The 26252-nt window shown below is 38.8% G+C and overlaps 1 protein-coding gene across 2 annotated transcripts in view; it reads left to right on the forward strand.

The window, feature by feature from the left end:
- The window catches only part of Nek7 (NIMA related kinase 7), a 128335-nt gene extending 124522 nt beyond the window's left edge, over positions 1-3813 (forward strand). For both annotated transcript variants that reach the window (XM_085688164.2, XM_085688165.2), the window contains exon 10: positions 1004-3813. In XM_085688164.2, coding sequence (XP_085544290.1) covers positions 1004-1114 — 111 coding nt within the window. In that variant the 3' untranslated portion in view covers positions 1115-3813. The remainder of the gene's footprint in view (positions 1-1003) is intronic.
- Positions 3814-26252: the final 22439 nt, after the last annotated feature.

Here is a 26252-nt window from a genome sequence, read left to right on the forward strand (position 1 = left end):
TTGCCGTCTCCCTCCCTTGTCTGCTTCATGTTACCTGACCCCACATCTGCCAGTTCCTAAGTTCCTACCCAGCCAGTCTCCTCACAGCATTTCCCTGGCTTTAGCCTTCTCTTAACAGTACCAAGTTCGGCCCACAGAGCTTATTGGTATCTCTGCCTTGAAGGACATGAAGAAAGTCAAGGATGTAATAGCTCACTAAGTGCTTGCTAATGTGCCTACCAGAAAGTTTTCGACATATCTAAATTATTCCTAACGACAACAGGTACAGGGCAAAAGGTCTGAGTATGAAGATGCTGTATGCTATGACTGAGTAAGAAGATGTTGTATGCTATGACTGAATAAGAAGATGTTGTATGTTATGACTGAGTAAGAAGATGTTGTATGTTATGACTGAGTACGAAGATGTTGTATGCTATGACTGAGTACGAAGATGTTGTATGTTATGACTGAGTAAGAAGATGCTGTATGCTATGACTGAGTAAGAAGATGCTGTATGCTATGACTGAGTACGAAGATGCTGTATGCTGTTACAAGTAGACACCTAATTTGCCAAAGGTCATTGGAATTGAATAAAATCCAATATTCTAATTAATATGTCTGGAAAGGAAGGTATCTTAACCTATGGGGATTTTTCCCCCTGGTATATAGACAGATCTCAAGCCTCTTCTTTATAAAGTGGGAACATTTAAGTACTACTTCAAAGAGTTCAGAATTGGAGTCATATTTATACATTACCTTGCTGATAATTTATATAATAGAAAATAAACTAAGACTGCTAAAGTACACATTTTATACAAAATAATTCATTATAAATGTATCTAACACACACGTATTCTCATCTCCTTTTATGAAACCGTAGGCTTGCTGAAACTAATACACTAACACTTAGATCATGTGCTTGTGTACATATCCACAGTTAACTTAGAAGCCCTCTAGAGAACTATTCAGAATTGCTTTGTTCAAAATTAGGCGGCTGATTTTAAGTTTTGTTTTGTCTCTTCAGCTACGACAGCTAGTTAATATCTGCATCAACCCAGACCCGGAGAAGCGACCAGACATCACCTACGTGTATGACGTAGCAAAGAGGATGCATGCATGTACCGCGAGCAGCTAGACTGCAGAATCATGAAGAAGGCAACCAGAATAACTTAAAAGTATTTTTGTGCAAATCATACCTCCCTGTTTTTGTCTGGGTGTTACGATTAATATGTCAGAGCTCATGTGCTTTCAATCCTTAACCAGTTTTCAGATAAGCTTCCTTTTCTACCAGGCTCGATCTCCTCGCAAATCCACAAGACTTTGGGATGCTCAGATTTCATTCAGAGAGCAAGTACAACAAGAGTTTTTAAATGACTTAAGGTTTGACGTTTTCTGCTGAGAAATTGTGTTTGTAGATCACTAGTGCCAAATGGTGATAAACTTGTTGGCACACATCAGGAAGGCAGGGCCTGAGGAAAAGACCCGGGCGTTGACTTGTTTGCCTTAAGTCGCTATGGACATTGCAGTGGACACAATTGTGAACTTACATGATTTTTTTTTTAAGTTTGAAGTATGTGCTTTAGTTGTTAGCATTAGAGTTTTAAAATATAATTATGATAAATGCAGACAAACTATTTGAGAAACATAAAATTCTTAGTTTATACATTAAAATGCAACTATTAAATGTGAAAAGGTAGGGATAAAATGTGAGTCAGACACTGAAAGTTTTGTGTTTTAATACGTTTGAAAGCCTCTGCATTTAAATGCTATAAATAAATCCATTTTAAAAGTGGTTAAGGATTTGTTTGGCTGGTGTGAGAGTCATTTTTAAAGTTGCACATTGCCCAAGGCTTTGTGTGTTTTTATTGTACATTTGAAGAATATTCTTGGAATAATCGTGCAGTAACTATAATTCAATTTCTTTATAAATCTAAGTACATTTAACTCATAACTATACACTGTAATGTAAACATATGTTCTTATTCATAGATTGTATTGAAGTTTTGATCAATTCCCTCCAGAATTTTTTTATTCTTTGAGTTATTTATATTGTGTGTGCATTTTATCCATTAATGTTTCAGATTTTCTGAGAACATAATTAATTTCCTTTTTAAAAGCTATTTGGTATGCCAACACTTTTCTTAGATTTAAACTTTTTTTTTTTTATAAACTTTTGGGCCACTCTGTTTGCATGTGCTTTTATCTTGTTAGGAAGAACGATGTGTGTTACAATGTGCCTATGAATGTCGACAGTTCTGAGTCATTGGACAAGAATAGAATTTTAGAATATGTTTAAGGACATGAAGACTGGCCCTTACTGCAGACAGAACTGCTATGAGAGTAACATTTCAGTGGAGAGGCTTTGGAGCCAAGTACTGTATTTGTGCATAAGGATGACGGACGTGGAGAAGCTTCTTTTAGCTGAGGAAATGAAGAGTTGTGTAGGAAACCCTGTTGGAGAGGTTAGGAAACCCTGCTGCGGAGGCTCGTTTCCCTGAATGTCTTCATCCTAGTACCAACCAGTTTCCTCAGAGAACATGAGCGTTAGTGGCTGTGGCAGAGCGCTGTGTGCTGTGTGTGCGGTGCTAGAACCTCGGGAAGGGGTAGCCTGCCAGTATGGCAGCCCCTGTCAAGGAGCACGTATGTTGACAGAACGTTTTTTGGTCTTGTTTTCTCACATAGTATTGTTCCTATTGTTATTTTCAAGTGAATAATGTCTGTTTTCTCATTTTAATTGGCTAGGTACTCTATCTTCAGGGTAACTTCATCTTGAGTTTGACAAAGGAAATTTGGATGGTCTCTGTAATGAAGCCTGAACTGGGTGCATCCCAGATCATAGTGGCTCATCGCATTTACACTGGGCTTCGAGTAGAAATGTCCCCAGATGTGTGAGGAAGGCTACTTATGCTGGCCGTTGTAATGTTACAGGAGGGAGTGAGATGAGACATCCCCTGCCGACAACAGTGGTTCTCTTAACAGTCCTTCAAAGTACAAGGCTCAAAACTCATTGGCTTCACCCCTTGTAGTGACTTTGCTTTTTGAATTTGTCTCCTAAAAAGAGCTGGAGAGTCTAATTGTCAGGGATGCCCATTATAGTTTTTTACAAGGGGAAACTTTCTTTCAAATACTTTTTTAAAAAAATCCAAGTGTTCATATTTCCCCCCAAAGAAACCATTGTGTAAAGCCAAATTCAGTGGGATATTTGCAAACAGTTGTGGAATTGATTAGATGTTCTAATTTTTACAATCACCTGTAAAATACTCTCTTTCTGTTTAGGAGTAAATTTTATATTAAGTTAAATATTGGAATTGATTTGAGTAACAGGTCGAATAAAAGGTACAGCTGATGCTAAACCTCACTGGTACCAGTTCCCAGGAGAGAGTGTGCGGTAACTTTGGTTGGTGTGCTGAGGTGTGGGGTGAATGAAGGGCACCCCCATCTGCAGTGCTCAGCAGTGTGCAATGATTATTAATTTAGCAAGATGCTCCCGAGGCATGAGTGCTTGACTGTTCTCTAGAGTGTCCATTACAAAACACCTTTCTTGTATCCGTATACTTCAGGTGTTGCTCTTAAATTTTCCTCTATTTATTATAACCAAGATGCTATTATTCACATGAAATGTTTGTTCTTTAAATTGAATGTATTGTTCATAACCCACAAATGCTCATATTCTTTGCCTCCTATCTCCATAGTACTGTAATATGAACTTCTTTTGTGAAATACTTTTTATTTTGTTACGCTTTAAATACACATGCAAAAGGGTTCTGTTATTAGCTTCAAAAGTGTACAATATCTTAATATAAATATACAAAAATAAAAGATGAGTACTGTAAATCCGAGTATCTGTAATTTCCTCTCTCTTACCTCCCCAAATCTTTCAAGTTTTACATGGTGCTGAACCTACAGAAACAGCTCTTACGTATTTCCAGAACTTTGCCGTTTTGAAGACGCTTAAAACCTGAGACTCAAGAGTCTCACCACTCTGGAGGCTTGGATTTTATGGTTTGATTTTGAACATGCATTATATTACAAAAAATAATTCACTGATGTCTTCAGTATCTCTCCTTCTGTCATTAAATAAAAGGTATATTAACCTTAAGGAAAGGATATTCACTTTCCTGGTTCGAAACTTTAGAATTTAAGGCGGTGGATTCCATTACCAGTTACTACAGTGGGCTGCTAAGAAAATCACTGATAATTGATACATTTAATGTTCTTTTAGGTGAGGGTCACTGCCAGCAAGGGGTTAGAATATCTTAGGAGGGGGAATGTATTTCATCAGACATTTGTTAATAGGTTCATTTTATAACCCTTGGCCTGTACTAAAGAAACTTTGATTTGATTATGTGAGTGTGGGTGTTCATAATTGTAAAATAATAGTCAGCTAACCACATTATAATATTTAGTGCTAGTTGTAAATTTTATTTCCAATGTCTGTGGATTCATTGGAAGAGACAGTACAAGCATAAATATTTCAAAGTCTAACAAGTCCAGCTGAGGTACCACATGTTCATGTGGCTCATTTTTTAAATCAAAGTAGGTAATAATTTCAAAAGTCCCTCAAATTATCAAGTGAACTTGGGGATGTTCTTTAAACTGATTTACTTGACTTTCTTTTGAGACCATGAAAGCCTGTACCATACCATTTATTTTTGAGCGGCTTACTCATGGGAAATTTCTTCCTAGTTACATTACACACTGACTTTAACATCCACACCAGTACTGACGCCTTTGTTCATTTCAATGCCCAGATCAAATTGTGCATCTTAAGAGGCAAAGGAAAAGGAATATTTTACAGATAGGGTTTGTAGCTCAGGACTTTGACCAGATTATTTTTCATGTCATGGTTATAACCCATAGGAAAGCATTCTTGTCCTAGGCAAAATTCCTCATTTTTCTAACCGTTACTGTCTGTGTAAAATTGAGATTGAAATTCCTAACTGGGTGGACTCACTTTGTCAGGACCCTGTGTAGTATTGCGTGTCACCTGAGTGCTTGATAAATGTGGCCATTATCACATGGGTGAGGAAGGAATGCATGAGCCTCTTGCTAACTGTGGCCATTATCACATGGGTGAGAAAGAAATGTGTGAGCATCTTCTTGGGCCTTAGCAGCATCCTCTGTTCCCTTTTCTCTTTCCCGGCCCCACTGCTTCACTTTTAAATGACCCAATCTTTTCTTTTCAGGAGAATGTCTAATGAGTCCGTTTTCACTATAAAAAGTTGCAAAAAAAAACAAAAAACAAAAAAAAACCTTCTTATGGTGACTTAAGTGTTCTTTTTCAGGAGTACCCAGATGACATGCAGTGTTTTTACTGTCTATCGTAACAGTGGCCAAATGACTCCGCGTGGTACTCACTCTTCCTGGGTGGATCTCAATGTTAGTAAAACAAATCCTTCCTGTTGTCTTAGCGATGTTACTCTTAACACGATGCCTCCTTCATCCTGGTCACTGCAGAATTAATAATTGAGCATTGTGATGCTGAAAATGCAACTGAGCTCTTCCTTGGGACTGCAGCTAAAAGCAGAACAGGCAAGGACCTGGAAAGGAGGCAAGGACTTGAAAAGAATGACAGACAAACTAAACCAGAAGGTTTCACAATGGGTTTCTAGTGTGAAGAGACAAGGCTGGCCTGGAACTCAGTAGCCTCTGTCTACCCCAGGTGCTGGTATTAAAGATATGGGTCACCATGCCTGGCCCTAAGCTTTTCTTTAATTCATTTTCACAAGTTGAAACCTTAGCTGAATGAGGTCACCACTCCCTTTATTTCCTTCTAGCATCAGGTATTTCTTTAATCAGTAATCTCCTTATCTTCTTGAACACAGGATTTAGCCCTGTTATACCTCCTGGTGCTCCCTTTCTCATTAAATTGTATGTTTTTTATTTTTTATGTTTTCATTTTTTTCTTGTTTAACTTGGTCTTTTTCATTATAGATCTACATAAGATAAGACTGGCCAATAATAACCAAATAGTCAATACTAGGCTGTTTTTAGATCTCTTCTGCCAACACTGTTAATCTAAAACTCTTCAATTTAGCATCAGCAGATTTTTCTTGGGGAAAGGACACAGAAAACAGTCATATTCCTCACCAAAATATTACAAGAATGATCTCTAGGTCACTTACTAATATTCTTCTCCTCTGAAACCTCTCGAGCCTCTTCATAATCTACATTGCACTCAGTACCATTGTCTTCCCTGGTCTTACTAGTATGGCCCATTAAATCCTACTTAAAGTATCCAGTTGCTTTTCTTGTCCAAAATCCCAGACTGTGCCACATTCCTTCAAACAAAAACATGGTCAGGCTTATCACAGCAATATCCTAGCTTTTATTTTAGGATTTCTGTTGCTGTGAAGAGAAACCTTGATCGTGGCAACTCTCATAAAACTCTCCTATTGGCACTGCTTAAAGAAAGGTTCAGAAGTTTAGTCCATTGACATCATGGCAGGAAGCAAAACAGCATGCAGGCAGACATGGTGCTGGTGAATGAGCTAAGATATATATATGTGTATATATATATATATATATATATGGATCAGTAGGCACAAGGAAGAGAGAGCAACACTAGATCTTTTATATGTTAAAATCCCCTCGTCCCAGGAGAGCCCCTTGCAGCGGTCCCGCCATGCAAAGCAGGTGCAGGCAGGCAGAGACAGGGATAGACACAACATGTAGAGTGAGATTGAAATATTTATTCAGGGGGTTATGGAGGGAAAGGGGGGAGAGAGAGAGAGAGAGAGAGAGAAGAGAAAGAGGGAAAATGGGGAGACACACGCAACCCCAAGAGAGGACAGTAGGAGAGCGATCCAAGATGGCGGGAGAGGTCAGGGGTTGCCAGGAGTGGGCGTGGCTTGCCCCTTAAAGGGCCAAAAGCATAACAAGACCTAGCTTGGGCATTTGAAATTTCGAAGTCCATTCCCGAGACAAACTTCCAACAAGACCATACCTACTCTAACCAGGCCATACCTACTAACAGTGTCAATCCCTGGTGACCAAGTATTTAAGTCTATGAGCCCATGGAGGTCATTCCTATTTAAAGCCACAGAGGGAAAAGATTCCTAACATCTAAATTTCTTTAAATGCTTAGAAATATTAATTGTATAAATGGTATGAAGAAAATTATAAAATCTTGGAAGATGCAATGCAAATCCAGAGGAGAGATAGGTATTGTTCTTGGATGGGAGACTACTCCACAATATTACTAATGTGCTGTCAAATCCGTATCTTTAAAAACAATACATTTTTTATCATTTCCCTTCCTTCAACTGCCAAATTCTCACACATCATGGAGTCGATTTTGTGTTGGCAACTACTGGCAGCACGGGCCTAGTTCAAAGTATGGTATTGTGTCAACTTGACACAAGCTGGAGTCAGAGAGGAAGGAGCCTCGGTTAAGAAAATACCTCCATGAGATTCAGCTGTAAGGCATTTTTCAAGGGCCCAGCCCACTGTGGTGGTCCTGGCTTCTATAAGAAAGCAGGATGAGCAAGCGATGGGAAGCAAGCCAGTCTATAACACTGTTCTATTTCCCTTTCCTTGGATAATTCTGTCCTCCTTCTTGGTCCCTTACTAGCTACCTAACTTCTCCACATCTATATCTTTTTATACAGGTAGAATAGAGACTACATTCTTCTGGACAAGTACAAAAGACTAACCTAGAAAATTAAAACAGCAAAAGATTGACCTTGACCTTTCAAGCTTGAGAAGTCACTGTACTAGCTCCTTAGGAGGACGTGGACCAAGAAAGGGTGAATAGTGTTGACACAAAATTAAAAAGCTATACATATACCTAATATCATAGGAACTTCGTATATAATATAGATGGCTTCTATTTGTGGGAAAACCTTTTCTTCATGGTCTGCTAAATAAAAGGTCCTGGTATAACTGACTGCCCACAATATGAAAACAAATGGATTCTTAACTCACCTTAAATGTAAACAGTTGGGGTGATGATGAACATTTAAAATAAGAATAATAAAGGAAAAATATTAGACAATTTAGGAAATGGATAGCTTTGCAAACGAGTAACACATAAGTGACTTTAGGGGACTAAATACAGATAGGGCTAAATACAGTTGCCCATCACTCACATCCACAGAAAAGGACCACAGTAACAGCTGGGGAGCCACATTTTCAGGTGGGTAGCCATGGATGACACAGAAAATGAACAAGAGGCAGACAGGGAACCCTGGAAGATTCAGAGACCCAAGGCCACATCATAGTAAGGAAAAAGTATTCTGTCATCTACCATCTTGTCTCCAGAGAGAGAAAGAGGCAGTCTCCCCTCTGCCAGGGCAACCACGAAGGAAGGAGGCCCATCATACCAGTCCTCACAAACCGGCAGCCCTTCTAGATTAGAAGCCTAAAACCTGCACAGTAGCATGACTTGGGGAAAGGGTCTCACATGATCTCCCAGGAACCCAGGAGTCATCAGAACAAAGTGGTTACTCTAGCAGAATAGCAGCCCTATCCTCCCAACTTCCCAAGTCAAACCCCCCACATATTCTGCTCCAGTGACCCTCTGGGCAGTTTCTAGATAAATCCCACATGAACAAGTGTAGTGACAGACTCAAACCCACCAATTGCTCAGCAGTAGAGGGGATAAATGTTGTAACACAGAGATGGTGGACATCTCACAGAAAGGAAATTGGGAGCTTGCTCTCTGAGACCAATGGTAAGACTAGCAGCGTGTGTTTTTGAGCTGGAGTCAGAACTCCAGGGTTTAGGGTGGTTTGCATAGGAATGCTCCTCACAGACTCATAGAATTGAATGCTTAGTCACCAGGGAGTAGCACTATTAGGTGGTATGTCCTTGCTGGATGAAGTGTGTCACTGGTGGTGGACTTTGAGGTTTCAAGTTTCAAATGTTTAAACCAGCCCCAGTCTCTTTCCCTCTCCCTCCCTCCCTCCCCCACCTCTTCCTGGTGCCTGCTGATCCAGATTAAGAACTTTCAGCTCCTCTAGAACCTTGTCTGCCTTTATGCCACCATGTTTTCCCCAATGATGATAATGGACTAAACCTCTGAACCTGCAAGCCAGACTCAAATGTTCTCCTGTATAAGAATTGCTGTGGTCATGATGTCCATTCACAGCCATAGAAACCCTAATTAAGACAAAAGTTGGTACTCGGAACTGGGGTACTGCTGTGATAGGCTAGAATGTGCTTTTATTTGGAGGAATGTGGACATTGGGACTTTGGATTAAGAAACCAGTGGAATTCTTTAAGCAGGGTTTTAATGGGCCGTGCAAGTAGGAGCTTCGAGGACAGTGGTTGTGAGGGTGATATGAGCTGTGGTGGTCCAGATCAGGACTTTTCAGAGGAGAAGAGTGTTAGTATGTGGGGAAGATTCTTGTGATATTTGGGGGAAGAATGTGAAATGTGACTGCTTTCTGCCTTTGTCCAAAAAGATCTGCCCAAGGCTAAATAGAAGAACTGTTGATCAATAAATAGCCTTAGTAGAATTCCAGACAAGCTAGTTAGTGTTGACTGTGCTGTTTGGTTATCAGTCAAACTTTTCTAGTCTTTTCTTCTTTTTTTATTGGTCTTATTACACTATACATTTTTGTCCACTTTCAGTAACTAGTCTTATGCAGGTCTGTAATGACAAGGAGAAAGCTGAACAAGGAAAATATAAAACGTGCTGTTTGAGAAGAAAAGGAGCACCAGGAAGTGTGATAGAGTCAAGTTCTGTGCTCAAAGAGATAAAAAGTTTCAAGACAAACCTGATGATAAATGAATAAAAGGGTGTGGTGACTTCAGGGCAAGATGTCACCCAGCTAAGCTTCCAACTTGTGAAAATGAATTAACAGAAAAGTTTAGGACCAGATGTAGTGGTGCACATCTTTAATCCCAGCACTTGGGGAAGGCAGAGGCAGGTGATCTCTGAGTTTGAAGCCAGCCTGGTCTACAGATTGAGTTCCAGGACAGCTATGCTTAGGCAGTAAAGGAAGCTATCAAAAGAAGAAAGCTTGTGAAAATGTATTTGAGCAAGGGGACCATGTTTCAACCCCTGAAAGCAGCAGAACTTAGCAGCCTTAGCCACGTGGTTTGGCTTTAGAGACAAGAATACAAGAAAGGGATTATAGAGGTCAGACATGTGTCAGGGATGTCCCTTCCTGGAGGGGCCATTGTGTGAAGTTCTGAAGGTGAAGCCTGAATTGTCCAGGAGACCCCAAGATGTTAGAGATGTCAGAGTTGTCAGCTGCCTGCTAAGGAGAGCTGCTCACAGGGAGTGGAACCAGTCCAAGAGAAAGAACTGTGTGGCAATCAAGCTGGGAGGAGTTGGAGATCTGAAGAACACTTTGAAATCAGACGTGGAGATGCTTGGAGTTTGCCCATCTGAGTTTTGATCTTGCTTTGGCTCAGTATTTTCTCACTGTGCTCCATTCCCTATGTTTTGACATGGAAATGTATACCCTGGGCCACTGCATGTTGGAAGTGTTTGGTCTGCTTTTCAAAAATTTTAATTTTACAGGGAGCTATAGTGAAGAGATTGACATGAGTCTCAAAGAGACCTTCGACTTTTGACTTTTAAACTGTGTTGAGACTGTTGTAGACTATGGGAACTTTTAGAGTTGGACTGAATGCATTTCTGCATTATGATATGACTAGAAACATATGAGGGCCAGGAAGTAGAATGTGGCGGTTTGAATAGGAATGGCCCTACAGACTCATAGATTTGAATACTTGGTCACCACGGGGTGGCACTCTTAGGAGGCATGGCCTTATAGTAGGTGTGACCTTTTTAGAGGAAATGTGTCACTGGGAGTGGGCTTTGATCTTCCAAATGCTCAAGCCAGGCCCAGTGTCTCTTCCTGCTGCCTGCTGATCCAGACTAGAGCTCTCAGCTGCTCTCCAGCACCATGGCTGCCTGTATGTTACCACGCTCCCTGCTGTGATGACAACAAACTATAACTCTGAACTGTAAGTAAGACCCAATTAAATGCTTTTCTTTTTAAGAGTTGTCATGGTGTCTCTTCACAGCATTGTCTAAAACAGGGGTTCATATCTTTCCAGATGTTGTTTCCTGCACCATGCACAAGTGCTATCAACACACTGAGGGAGGGAGCACCATTGTTCTGCTCCTCCTCTGCACCAGGGGATTCTTAGCAAGAATTCTTAAGCAAGGCTCCAGCTCTAGAGCTTCAGCTACCGCTGGGCCCGGATGCACACTTCACAGAAGACCTTGAAAAGCTCTGCCTGACTTTGGCTGTGTGCTGTTTCCACCCACACGCAGGCAGTGTGCTATTCCTTGTGTGCATGACAGAGAGGGCCAAAGTCCTCTTAGATGATTGATGTCATAGTTGCAACAGAGACGTTACAGTTCCTGCTACCTGACCACTGATAGCTTCCCAAGGCATGACTCCTCTGAACACACTCTGATTGCTAGGTGGGCATGCTGCAGTGTTCACCACTGCTTCTCCCTGTGAAGCATATCTAGGCCCATTTCACTGTCTGGCTTCACACCCTGTACCAATATTGGCACTCTCACAAACCCATCCTAATAATAGCCAAAATGATTAGCACCCGAAGATCCTACATAGATGACTCAGGCCACAAAGTGAGCACATCAACTCCACTGCTGGCCATTCCACACATGAAAGGATCATGAAGAATGCCCCAATCTTGTACAGTCCACAAAGACAGTGGATTTCTCTCTCTTGTACATGCTACTGTCATCCACAGAAGTAATTGGAAAGTTGGATCACAGTGACTAGCTAAAAAGCCACAATTGCCGAACTAACATGTCAAAACATGTCATTAAGACAAAGTCACTTTCTGAAAAACCCACCACTTAAAAGTGTTAGAGATGCCTGATTCATGGGAAGTACAAATCTCAGGGTAGGAGCACAAGAAATATGAAGGAAAATAAAAATGATAGCATATACCATCAAAAGTAATTTTCCTATGGAGTCAATGGAATCACAAATGAATCTAGTTACTAAAAAGCTTAATGAGATCCAAGTGAATATAGAGGAGACTTGGAATACCATATAAATTAATACAAAATTAAATTTGAAAACAATCAGTCAGAGTATTGAAAACAGGATGATTCAATTAGTCAGATTTAAGAGCTAGTTGAAAGCCTCAACAAAAAACGAGATAAGACTGGAGAGCAGAGCAGTTAAGAGCACTAACTAATCTTTCAGAGGTCCTGAGTTCAATTCCCAGCACCCATCCATGATGAGATCTGGTGCCCTCTTCTGGCATGAAGGCAGACACGCAGGCAGAATACCGTATACACAATAAATGAATAAACATTTAAAAAAATAAGCAAATGTAAATTTTTAAAAAGACTAGATCAAATAGAAGATTTTATGAAATAGAAAACAGGTCTGGGCTAGAGAGGTGGCTCAATAGGTAAAGAGCAATCAATGCTAAGCCTGACATCCTGGGTTTAATCCCCAGAACCCACATTCTAGAGATCTGACTCAAAATTATCCTCTCACCTTCACTCACGTGCTGTGGCACACATGCATGCACAAACATATACACAGGCATGTATACACACAAAAAAATGTAGAAAAAATGGGTCTTTTGAAATTAAAAAAAGAGGAAAGGAAGAGAGAAAAGAACAGGAAGAAAGAGAGAAGAAATTTAAAAGAAGAATTCATTCAAAATCTTTGGGACACTGTTGCAGTCTGAATATGAAATGTCTCCAATAGACTCCTATGTTTAAACACATGGACCTTAGCAACTAGTACTGTTTGGGAAAGTTGTAGAACATTTAGGAGGTGGGGCCTTGCTGGTAGAAGTGGGTCCCTGAGGGTGGGCCTTGTGGTTTTATACCTCAGCCTTATTTCCTGTTCTCTCTGTGCTTCTGGGCTACAGATGGGATGTGGTCAGTCATCTTCTGTTCATGCCACTATAACCTCTCCACTAGGGTGTAAGCAAAATAAACTCTCCTTTCTTCCTTCTCAGGTATTTGGTCACAGGATGGCATGCTATTAAACAAGCAATATCCTCAACTTGGAAATACCAAAGGCAAGGATGCAAAGGTTAAGAGCACAGAAAACCTACTTAGTAATATAATAGGAAACTTCTCAACTCTTGGAAAAGACTTAGGTATCCAGACAGAGGAAGCTTATGAACCACAAAACAGACATAACTAGGAAAATTAATTCACTGTAAGAAGGATAAGACAAAGTAGAATCTGTAAATTTGTCACATTTGAGAGCATCTTTTCTGACGAGCAAAGAAGTTTCTCAGTAAAACCCTATAGACCTGGAGAGAATGAAATGATGTTTTCCACATCCTGAAGGAAAGAACTGGTAACCAAGTTTGCTAAACACAACACGGCTAACCTTCAAACATGGAGGAGAAATAGATACAAGGTCAACAAAAGCTGAGGGCGTTCATGATCCCAACCTTAGATTTATAAGACAGTTTTAAGGGGCTTTTACATTCAGATGTGAAATGAGAGCACATTCCACTAGCAAAATAGATAGATACAGAAAAGCAAAATAGAAAATAGTCAAACATGACAATATTAAACAACAAAGATGAACAATACAACAAAGAACAGGATTGTTCAAAATAACCAGAAAACAAATTACAGTGGTGGCTTTATCTGTCAATAATAACCCCAAGGGCTCAGAATACAGCTTTGCTGTAAAGTAATTGTCTAGCATCCAATCTCCAGCACCACTAAAAATGTTGTTGTTGTTGTTGTTGTTGTTGATGATGATGATGTTGATGATGATGATGATGATTGAAGAGAATACTTTGAATGTAAATGTACTAAATTCTCCCAATTTAAAGGTATAAATTTGGTATCTGAAATTTAAAACGATGAACAAAAATCCAACACCCAACAATATGCTGCCTACCAGAAATTCACTTTATAAGTCAAAATTGATTCAATTTGGTATTCTCATCAAATAAAACCTAAATTATGCGGGAGTAGCTATATTTTATCTGACAAAATCAACTCTAAAAAACATGCTACAATAAAAAACAAATAAGGCTGCTATGGAATGACCAAGCAATGGAAAGAAGATATAACTGTAAGACTGCATGCAACTAATGTCAGAAAGTCAAATATAACAAAATAAACACTATTGGATCTAAAGGGAGATATGGGCTCCAGTGTCATAGTCATAGGGTAAAGGACGTTCAGTACCCAGCTCTCATCAATGGACAGATCATGCAGACATGGATAACATGCATGGGAACTGTTAAATTATCTTATGTGCCTAGTAGACATCTACTGAAGATTATATGCAGAACATGTAAAATACAAATTATTTTCAATGGAGTATAAAATGTTTTTGTAAGCCACGTATCAGACCACAAGTGTTAAAAATTAAAAAATTCTGAGACCATGACCGGCCTGTCTCTTATCTAAGCACACGTAATAAAACAAGAAATCATTAACAAAGAAAAGATGAGAAATGACACAAATGTGTGGAGACTGAATGACACAATATTGAATGAATAGTGTCACTGAAGAAGGCAAAGATAATTTTTAAAAATTGTAAAACAAATGACAACATCAAAGTAACAAGCCAAAATGTGGGATTTAACAAAATTCCTCTAAGAGTAATATTTATAATTAACTTGTGCCAACCTCTTCAAAATGCATTGAATTACAATTAAAAACTATTATTTCTCAGTACTTAAAAATAAGGTATAGCTAAAGAGATGGCTCAGTTGATAAAGCACTTAGTACAAAAGGTTGAGGAGTCTGGACGTCCAGAATCCATGTAAAAGACAGATGGAGCAGAGTGCATCTGTAACCCCAGCAAGGCTACTGTATGTGGAAGAAGAGCATCCCCTTGACTGGCAGGCCACCCAATGTGAAGCTATGACCATGCAACCTTGCCTCAAGCCTTGTGCAAGGTAAATGCTGACACAGAGGTTGTCCTTTGACTTCTACCATGGCACACACACAGTATAAATACACACATGCACTCGCATGCACACACACACACATGGGTGGGGGGTGGTAAACTATAAACTAAATGCAAAAGTCGATAAAGGAAGAAAAGAAAAAGCAAGCATCAGAGGGAAAATAAATGAAATTTGGATAACAGAAACAATAAGGGGAAAGGTTGGTTATTTGAAAATTATCATATTTTGGCCAGGGAGACAACATAGAAAGTAAAGGGCGTGCCACCAAACATGATGACCTGAGTTTAATCTCTAGGACCACAGTGTTTCTTCTGACTGCTTACCATATACTGTTGCATCTGTGCACCTACCCACTCTTTCCAGTCCACAAAATAAGTAAATGTAATAAAAATTTATAGCTACAAAATCTTTATCAAAGATTTTTATAAAATAGAAGTCAATGATAAATTCATGTTGAAAACAGAGATTGAATTCTGTATCACAGAAATACAAAGAAAAACTAAGGAATGTTATAAAGAACAAACTGATAAACTGAATAAAATGTCAATTATTAAAAAAAATGGCCCAGACGTAAGAGTATACAATCCAATTAACAAGACTCAGACAGCATCAAAACATCTGTAAAAATTCAGGAATGAGTAACTTCATCCTGAATTTTTCCAATATTGCAACATAAGCCAGTATCACGTGTTCTCAAAACAGACTTAGAGGGATGAGAAGTCTTCAAAATGTATTCATTACTGCAGCAGCACCTGGTTACTATCCAGCAATATGGCAAGATTTAGAATCAACTTGCACATAGCAATTTTTTAAAACATCAACAACAGACAGAGAAAGAGGTTATGGACACACTTTCATAGCTTCAAAGAAAAACAAAATATTTAGGAATAAACCTGATCTAAAGTAAGTGAAGGAGCTCTAGAATGAAAAATTTAAATCTCTGAATAAAGAGACAGGAATACTAAACAATGGAAATAGATTCCATGCTCTGGATTAGTAGATTGACACTGAAAATGGCCATTTTACCAAAGTCTATTTGCATACTCAATGTAATCCAATAAAAATCTCCATCTCATTTTTTGTAGAAATAAAGAAAAAAACTATCTTAAAATTCATATGGAAGCACAAAGACCCTGGATAGTCAAAGCCATTGTGAATGAAAAGAATAATGCTGGAAGGAATTAACATATATTACAGAACTATAATAATAAAATCAATATGGTACTGGCACAAAACAGACATTTAGACCAATGGGATAAAATTAAAGATCCAAACATGAGCACATGTAATTTCTGCCACTTAATATTTGACAAAGATGCCAAAAACTCCTAACCTGGAGAAAAGGGGTATCTTCAACAGATGGGTCTGGGACACTGGATGTCTACATGCAGAAGAATGGACTTAGACTCATTATCTATCAGCTTGCAAAAAAAAAAAAAAAAAAAAAAACCCAACTAACTCTAAATATATCAAACACCTAAACCTGAAACACTGAAACTCCTAAAAGAAGACACAGATAGTAATCTACATCTTTTAGGTGTAGGACTTTTTTGCACAAAAATTACAGCCAACAATTGACAAGTGAGACTTCATGAAACTAAAAACCTACACAGGCAAAGAAATGACAGGGTGGAGAAGCAGCAGTCCATAAAATGGGAGAGAATCATTGCTAACCATACTTCTGATAGATTATTAAAACCCGTAAGATTAAAACCCATAACTCAAAAACAAAGAGTTTTTTTTAAAGAAAGAAAGGAAAGAAGGAAGGAAGAAAAGAAAGAAAGAGAGAGAGAGAAAAAAATGACCCATTTGAAAAATGGGCCTGTGACCTGAATAGAAAGTCCTCAAGAGAAGGAAAAAATATCTAAGAAAAAGCTCAAAAAAGTTTTATCATTCAATTAGGGAATAAAAACAAACAAACAAACAGAAACCAACCAACCAACAAACAACAATAACAAAACCCCTTGAGATTTCCCCTAACCATAGCCAGAATGACAAAGATCAGTGGAACAATTGACAGAAGTTCAAGAGGGGACCTGAAAAAAGGACTCCATTCACTATTGATGGGCTTACAAGCTAATGCAGCCACTATGGAAATCAATGCGGAGAAGTCTCAAAAAGCTAAAAGTCAATCTATCATATGACCTATGTATGTTCTTGGCATATGTCCAAAGAACTCAACATTCTACCCATGGACCCTTGCTCAGCCATGTTCATTGCTGCTCTATTCACAATAACTAAGAATTAGAAACAATGCAAATATCCTACAGCCAATGACTGGATAATGAAAATGTTACTGTAAGGAAAACTGAAATCATGAGCACGGTAGGTAAACGGATAGAACTAGAAAAGACCATGTTGAATGAGATAATCCAAACACAGACCAAAAAGATGTAGCATGTTCTATTGGAGGTTCCTAGTTCCAGATCTTCATTCGTGAATAAACAACTTGTAATAACTACAGAAACCAGGAAAGTAAAATGGAACTATTGTGAGGGTGGTGGATTGAGGAGCAAGAGAAAGGGGATTATCAAGGGACACATTATCTGATCAGGAAAATGGGGAAAGGGGTGGCTCCTTAGGGAGGGGGATAGAGGGGAATACCCAAGAAGGGGGAGGAAGGTAATGGTGACTAGAAGGACACAGGTGATCTGATGGGGAAGACAGAGAATGCAGATCTCTTTAGGGAAGGGGAGGGAGGACAATACAGTGAGAGGAGGATGGTGAATTGAAATAATAATGATGTCTGAAAAAGTCACAAGTATGATTATCATTAATCATACTATTAATGATTTACTTTTTAAGGTTTTTAAAAAACCTTGTAATTCGTGCAGCTTCATATATATTCCTGCTCCTATGGAGGACCTGAGCTCAGTTCCCAGAACCCATTATCAGGCAACTCACAACCAACTGCAGCTCCATCTCCAGGGCATCTAACATGTCCACAGGCATCTGCACTCACATCCACACACCCCGCCACACAAACATAATTAAAGATAAAGCCAGGTGGTGGTGCACTCCTTTAATCCCAGCACTAGGGAGGTAGAGATAGATGGATCTCTGTGAGTTCAAGGTCAGCCTGGTTTACAAAGTGTGTTCCAGGATGTCCAGGGCTACACAGAGAGACTGTCTCAAAAACAAGAACAAAAACGAAAGAACCCCACAACAAACATAAGATAAAATAAATCTTTAAAGTTAGCATCGCTACTATGGAAAACAGGAAAAGAGGATTCTCAAACATTTAATTACAAATCTCAGTTGGTACTTAAAAAAAAACCCTGAAGTTTAGTAATCTCAGAAAAGATGGATAACATCATTCTGAAATCAAATATGTGAAACCCAAAGCTGTAATAAGAAGCCTTGTCATACAGGTGGAATGTCTTATCTGAATAAAGAATTCTAAAGGACCCATACTCTGGAGAAGATAGGAAGAAAAAATACAAGTATACACTGTTGGCAATCTGAGTTAGTCCAGTTTCTACAGAGAGTTCCCGCTGAAGGAGACTCCCAAGCAGTAAGGGCTTCCTCCAGGATCCAAGATTAGGCACAGACCACACCCAAACACCTGTTTTCACAGAGAGATCCTTTATTAAATTGGGAAGTGTAGGCAGAAGCTGCTTGTTTGTTTCCCAACTGCTCAGACCCAAATTAACCACACAGAAACTATATGAATTGTAATACTGTTTGGCCAATAGCTTAAGTGTACTTCTGGCTAACTCTTATATCTTAAATTAACCCATTTCTATTATTTTATATTTTACCACAAGGCTTGTGGTTTACCAGCAAGGTTCCGATGTGTCTGTCTCCTGCAGTGGCTACATGGTATCTCACTGACTCCGCCTACTTTCTCCCAGCGTCCAGTTTAGTTTTTCCACCTAGCTCTATTCTGCCCTATCACAGGCCAAGGCAGCTTCTTTATTCATTAAGCAATAAAAGTAACACATATACAGAAGGGTTTCCCACACCAGGGAAGAAAAGTTTAAGTGGATATTTTCTGCCTCAGGTAGAAAACAGCAGGAAATGACCTTGCAAGTGTAGTTTTTAAGAGGAGGAAAAGGGGAAGTCTGTGTTAGAATGAATGGACTAGGATGGTGGTAAAGGGGATAGAGGACTAGGGAGAAGGGAAAGGGAACAAGGGAAAAGTAACCGGGTATCTGTCTTAGAGTGATACCTCTGGATAGAGAGGAGACTGACCTGGCTCATAGGTAAACAGGTTTATACAGGCAAAGGGAGAATCCCCGTGTTATAGGATGAAGTACTTAATTTTAATTGGGCATGTTAATTAGGTGAACCAAATGGGGCTTTTTGATTGCTGGATTTTGGTGGTCGGCTTCAGGAGGAGGAAGTGGCCAAGTAAGGAAACAGACCTTGACCTTGGTGGCTAACTTTAGGAATGCAATCTAATGTTTTTTTTCCTTTTTTCCTTTTTTTCTTTTTCTTTTTCTTTTTTTTTTTCAAGGCAGAGGTACTAGAGAGAAGGGCAAGCCTGTCAGAACCATGCTTACCATGCTCAAGATGGCCAGAGTCACTTCACACCCAAATTTAGAAGGATGTTTGTCACACACTATTAAAATATCCTATATCTGGGTGTATCTCTAAAAGAAATGAGATCATCAAATCCAAACCAAAGACATATCTTTCTTTGGGCAGACATCATCTGCCCACTTTTCCCATCACCATTCACAAACGTAAATAAATTACAAGGTCCCATGAATAGAAAAGTAAAATTTGGTGTAGATTCACAATGGAGTAGGATTTAGGCCTAGAAAGAATGCTTTCTTGTTATTGATAGCAAAATAGATGGCTTTTATTTAAGTGAAATTAGCAGACATGTAGAATTGAGTATTATATGCTCTTTTGGTTTTTGCAACTAAAAAAAGGAATGACCTGATAGCAGATCAGTAATTATTGAGTTTTACAATGTATGAGGAAGAAAGACAATGAAAAAGTCTATGGTCCCTGTATGTGACTCTAGGCTTTTCTTCTATATGGAAACACCACTATGAATTTCATTGATATTTACAAATAAACAAAAGTAAAGTATATCAAGAAGAAAAGGAGACGTTATATATACTATCACAGAAATTTAAAGTAAAATTAGGAATTCTTCTGTAAACTATATGCTAAAGAATTAGAAAATCCACATTAATTAAAAATTACAGGCCACATCTAATTACTGATTTTAACCAAGCAGACATAAAATAACTGAAAAGACCAGTAATTATAAATGAGATTAATCAATATAAAATATACTTCATATATCATTCACACAACATGAATTCACTGTTGAGTTTCTGCAAACTTGACACAGCAATATCAAATCCCAGGTGATGTTTCAAAACAAAAGAAAAAAAATTATGTTGTGAAATTATGACGAACCTCTTACCCAAACCTGACAAGGAAAAAACAGAAGAAAACTCTACCAGGTGTCTCACTCATGGCCAAGAACCCATCCATGTAGCCCAACACAAAATCCATAAAGTTCCTTGAAACATGAGTTTTTTTTTTTTTTTTTTTTTGAGACAGAGTTTCTCTGCAAACAGTACTAGCTGTCTTGGAATTCACTTTGTAGACCAGGTTGGCCTTGAACTCCTACCTGTACCTCCCAAGTGCTGGGATTAAAAGCATGTGTCCCCACCACCCGACTGATACATGAGTTATTTTTATAACTCAGTTGCATGACTCTTGACCATGAATTTCGTATACCACTGCATCATTTTGCTGTACTGAAATGCTGGACATGCATTTGAGTCTAGCTTAGTACCTTCCATAAACACACATGCAAACATCCTCAGGAAAATATCAGCACATTAATTTCAAATTTCGATAGCCTATCAAAATAATCATATACCAGGATCAAGTTGGTTTAACAACAAAGATTCATACATGACTCAAAGAAGACTAATGAATATATCATTTCCCATTAACAATCTGAAAGATAAATATCTTAAAATTGCCTTAGCAGACATATAATTATATGATGAATTTTCATATGCCTTTAGTAAAAAGCTATGAATGATTTAGGTACAGAAGATTACACCTCAGAATCTTAGAGCTGCTTAAGATAAAGAACAGCCAACATGTACTAAATGAGGCATAACAGGAAAATAATACCTTTCCTGTGGCACCATGAACAAATCAAGGGGCAACTACTCTCATGACTCTTAAGCAACAGAATAGTAAAAGTTTTAGTTGGAGCAATTCATCAGGAAAAAAGATCAGAGAAAAGAGGCATATAGACAGTAGGATATAATTCTGTACACAGAAATGCTTAAAAACCACACCAAAAGGGAATCAAAATGTCAGCAAATTTTGTGAAGTGGAAGGATGTAACATGTAAAAATAGCAACACTTGTATATACCACCATCAAATTTCTTAAGAAGTTATGCAAGTTTTTCCCAGATTAAGAAATCACCAGAGGGTAAAGCACTTCCACAAGAAAAAATTACACAAGGTTTCTTAAATAAAATGAAAAAGTCACCCAAAACAACAACAAAAGACCTGTTGTTTTAGTTTTATTTATCTTGCTGTGCAGAAAAAGCATCCTCACAAAAACAGCTCAGGGAAAGGCTTGTTTCTGCACACTGTTCCAGGTTTGTTCATCACTGCAAGAAGTTAAGACCTCAAGTACTTGAAGAAGTTGGTCACATCACATCTTTACTCCAGAGCAGAAAGAAATAAATGCATGTGTGCCTGGTCCTCAGCTAGCTTTTCCTATTCTTATACAGCCCACGGCCCCAAATCCAGGACTAGTGTCACCCACTTTCAAGCCGGGTCTTTCCACACCAATTTAGGAAACCAAGAAAAGTTCGCCAGAACTCAGACATATCCACAGGCCAATTTGATAAATATAATCCCTCATTGAAACTCTTCTCAGGTGCATCTAGGTAGTATCAAGTTAGCAATTAAACTGTCATACCTACAAATTTATAAATTAAAAGAATAGGTCTTAAAATGCCCCTACTACCCACAGTGATATAATTCCTATTAAAATACCAATGACATTCTTTAGTAGAACTCGGAGGAAATCTTGAAATTCATGTAGAAACGTGTGCGCACGCGCGCGCGCGCGCGCACACACACACACACACACACACACACACACACACAGCTACACAGACAAAGTGGTCTTAAACAAAAATATTGGCTGGGGGCTAGAGAGACAGCTTAGTGTTGAAAAGCATTTGATGCTCTCCCAGAAGACCACGGTTAGATTCTCAAGCATCTACAGTGCCACTTACAATTGCCTGGATCTTCGGATGCAAGGCATTCAAAACCCTCCTCTGGCCTTGGTGACTAGGGAAACATGTCGTGCACTACAGGATACAGTTCTGTACACAGAAACACTTAAAGGGTCCACCAAAACACCCATACACACGCTAAAAAACAGACTGGACACTCTGAAGATCTGACTTCAAGACATTCCATATAAACAAAGAAAATAAAATACCAACAGGAAAACACACATAGACCAACAGGCTAGAATAGACAGCTAAGACAAAATCTACACATCCAGGCCAAATGACTCTTGAGAGGGAAAAGTTCAGTAAATAATGTTGAAAAAACTGAAATTTAAAATCAGAACATGGAAAATTGACTACCATTTATTGTGTTGTAGGAGAATTGACTTAAAATCAGTCAATGACTTTAATGTGAGACGAACCAGCTAGAAGAAGATGGTAGGAACAATTGAAGACAATTGTAGAGGAACTTCCAAACTATAAGACACAAATAAAACTATATAGGTGGAATGAAATTAAGCTAAAAAAACAAAACAAAACAAAAAGCCTATATAGTAAGGCAAGGTGTCAAAGAAATGAAAAGATAAAATTCAGAATGCAAAACGCTTGGCATCTATACCCTCAAAAGTCTAATATTACATATATGAAGAGCTAAAAATAGAAACAAAGCACAAGTAATCCTCGTTTTAAATTATACATGATCTGAATCAATACATTTTCAAAAGAAATAGATATTGACAACAAATAAATAAAAACATGCTCAATGTTATTAATCATTTAGTTAAATGTGAATTAGAACTACAAGTCACTAGCCTATCACCATAGTTGGGTGCTAAGGAGAAAGGGAAAGGGGCAATTGATTATGATCAATACACAAAACATACATTTGTGAAAATATACAGTAGCCTCAGTAATGCATATAATTAATATGCTTTAATGAAAGATACAAGCAAAAATAAAATTAGTGGTGAAAAGGAGACAAGCATTGGCAGAGACATTTATGAATTAGTTTGGGAAAACTGTTTAATTAATGGGAAGATGTACATGAAATGGAGAATTTTCTGGACCTGCAAGCTATGATCATTGAGTGAAGAGGACCAAGAGCTTTGATAGACCAGTAAGGCTATGTGGGACTGAATCAGTTAGTGTTCGCTGATAAAGAAGAGCTAGGAGTGGCCCATATGCTTCTTCTCATCTATTCACCTGGAGCTAGAATGTTCATTAACAGGGACTGTGAGTGCGTGTGCGGGATTGGTATGGGCAATAATTGTTGTATGTGTGGCTCCTTTCCCTCTACTTCCTCTTCAGAACAACAACAACAACAACAACACCCTGTCTGTGGCAGAATGAGTCATCATTGTGGTGCTGATTTGTATTTCCTTAAGTGGTTAATGACATGAGCATATTTTCATATATTTTTTGAAATAGCTAGCTGTACCCTATTTATATATAATTGATGTGTAAATGACAAAAGTTTGACAACTTCAAAATAACAATGCTAGCTAGAATTCAAGTCAAAGTCATATCTGACTAGACAAATGATCATATGTACCCTATATTAACGTGTAACCACCAATTCAATTAAAATACAAACTGTTGTGTGCAGAGACTGCACGTTCATTTCCTGGACACCTATATCTGAATAATCACACAGAAACTATATTAATTGCAACATTGTTTGGCCAATAGCTTAAGCATATTCCTACCTAGCTCTTAAATTAACCCATTTCTATTAATCAATGTATCACCACGAGGCTGTGGCCTACCAGTAAGGTTCCCGGTGTCTTTCTCCTTTGCTAGCTACATGTTGTCTTCTTGACTCCGCCTTTTTCTCCCTGCATTCAGTGTAGTTTTCCCCACTTAGCTTTATTCTGCCCTGCCATCTGCTGAAGCAGCTTCTTTATTAACCGATGGAAATAAAACATATTCATAGCATACAGAGGGGAGTCCCACATCAAATTGCAAACTAGGAGCCATTCACAGGTGGATAACCTCACAACAATGAGCAAAAATATTAGCAAATAGAAGAAAAGGAAGCACAAAATAAAATGACAGTTTCTAACAATAGACATTCACTTCCTTGTCAGCAGTGGAGAGGAGCAAACTTAAAAAGTGTTGATGTCCATAATGACAATGTAGAAAAGCTCTTTTCTGTTTACTGCTGGTAGGTATATGAGCTGTTCTTAAGTTAACAACAGAAGCCTGCAATGTACATCTAGAAGATAGGGTTTTTTAAATTCTTCTCTCATATATTACATACCAAGCACAGTTTCCCTTCCCTCCCCTCCCCCCAGTCTCCCCACCACCACCTTCCCTTTCCCCTAGATCTTCCCTCCCCTCATAAAAGAGCCAGTCTCCCAGGGACATCAACCAAACTCGGTATAGCATGTTACTTTAAGACCAAACACATATCATCACATCAAGGCTGGAGGAAGCAGCCCAGTAGAAGGGTCCCAAGAGCAGGCAAAGGTGTCAGAGACAGCCCCCACTCCCTCTGTCAGGAATCCCATAAGAACACCTCTGTACAACCATAGCTTATATGCGGAGAACCTAGATCAGACCCCTACGGGCTCTCTGATCTCTGTGAGTTCCCATGAGTCCTGGCCAGCTGATTCTGTGGGCCCTGTTCCCTCTAATTCCTCTGATCCTTCCTCCCGCTCCTCTGAAGGACTCTCGAAGCTCCACCTAATGTTTGGCCGTGGGATTAAAGCTTTCTCCACAAAGAAAAGATGATTCTTGGAGAGGATAGATACATTTAACCCAATTTAAACTGCACAATGTATATGTGTGTGGGATATCATGCTAAAACATTAAGGTGGCTATTTCTTGTGATTGAGCATGTTAATCTGGAACTCCAGGGTCTAGTCTACATAGACAACCCAACCACACATAAGAACGCTCTGTAATGGTTCCATGAAGTAGTGGAGTAGAGAACTGGTGAGGAACCCCATAGGAGATGTCCATGTTTATATTTTACAGTCATTCTGATATTAATAAAAATGCTGTCGATTTTCAGTCTATCCTGAGTCCACAATACTTCTTTCCCCCAGTCCCACGTTCGTAGTGGGATGGTTCTGTGTTAGAAAGTGAAGTGTGGGGGAAATGTATGTTTAATACTTTTGTCTGAACTTGGAGGAAGGTGAGGACAAGGGTAAAATATGCTGTTAACTCCTCAGGCCAGGTGGCAAAGAGGGAGGTCTGTACATTATTCCTGCACTATTTTACTCAGGATTGGTATAACATTTGGTATAATGTTGACACTGTTTTACTCAGGATTCATATACCACATTTGGTAATGCATTGTTTCATCTAAGTATTTATTCCTAGACCAACTTGGAGTGCATGGTACCCATGATGCTTAGTAACCCCATTTAATGTTTCTTTGCTAAAAGACAGAGGGTCCCTCTTACCTACCCACAGAACCATAATTAGTAAATCAGCCTCAACTCAGTAAAAACCTACTTCAAAAACAATATTCTAATTCCATTTCTTAGTTCAGATTTGGACTAGGAATCGGGTGTATTCAATCGTCATATCTCCTTACTTGTTTCAGTCTGAATGGGTCCCTTGGCATATTCTCTATCGTTCATGACCCTGACAGTTTTGAAAAGTACAAACCAGTTATTTTGTGCGATGCCCTTCAACTTGGGATAGTTTGGCATTTCCTCGTGATTACTTTCAGGCGGTTACATCACAGAAGGGATGCTGAGCTTATCTCAGGGCAACATGTCATGGAGGGAGACTGTCAATTTGGATCAGCCAGGGCAGTAGCTGACCTTAACTACCAAGTTATTTCCCCTTAGTAATTAATGGTAGATAGTGGATACAATGAGAGTAGATAAATACTGGGTTTTCTAGAAAACGTTTTAGCATTCATTCCTCATGTTTTCTTGTTTCAAATGGGACTGTGATTGTAAACAATGACTTTTCACTTCCATCTTTTTTTTTTTTACATTTAATAGTTGGCATTCTGCTCAAAGGAATGATATTCCATTTTCATCATTTTTTTGTTCAATAGGTTTTACTTTTCTTTTATTTAATTATGTGCAGGTATTTGAGTACGGGTGCTTCAGGGGCCAAAAGCACTAGAATCTCTGGATCTGGAGCTACAGGCGTTGTGAATTGTTGGTGTGGATGCTGGGAACAGAACTTGGGTCTACAGCAAGAGCAGCATAATC

The sequence above is a fragment of the Myodes glareolus genome, chromosome 5, assembly GCF_982192425.1.
Source record: "Myodes glareolus chromosome 5, mMyoGla1.1, whole genome shotgun sequence".
Lineage (NCBI taxonomy): Eukaryota > Metazoa > Chordata > Mammalia > Rodentia > Cricetidae > Myodes > Myodes glareolus.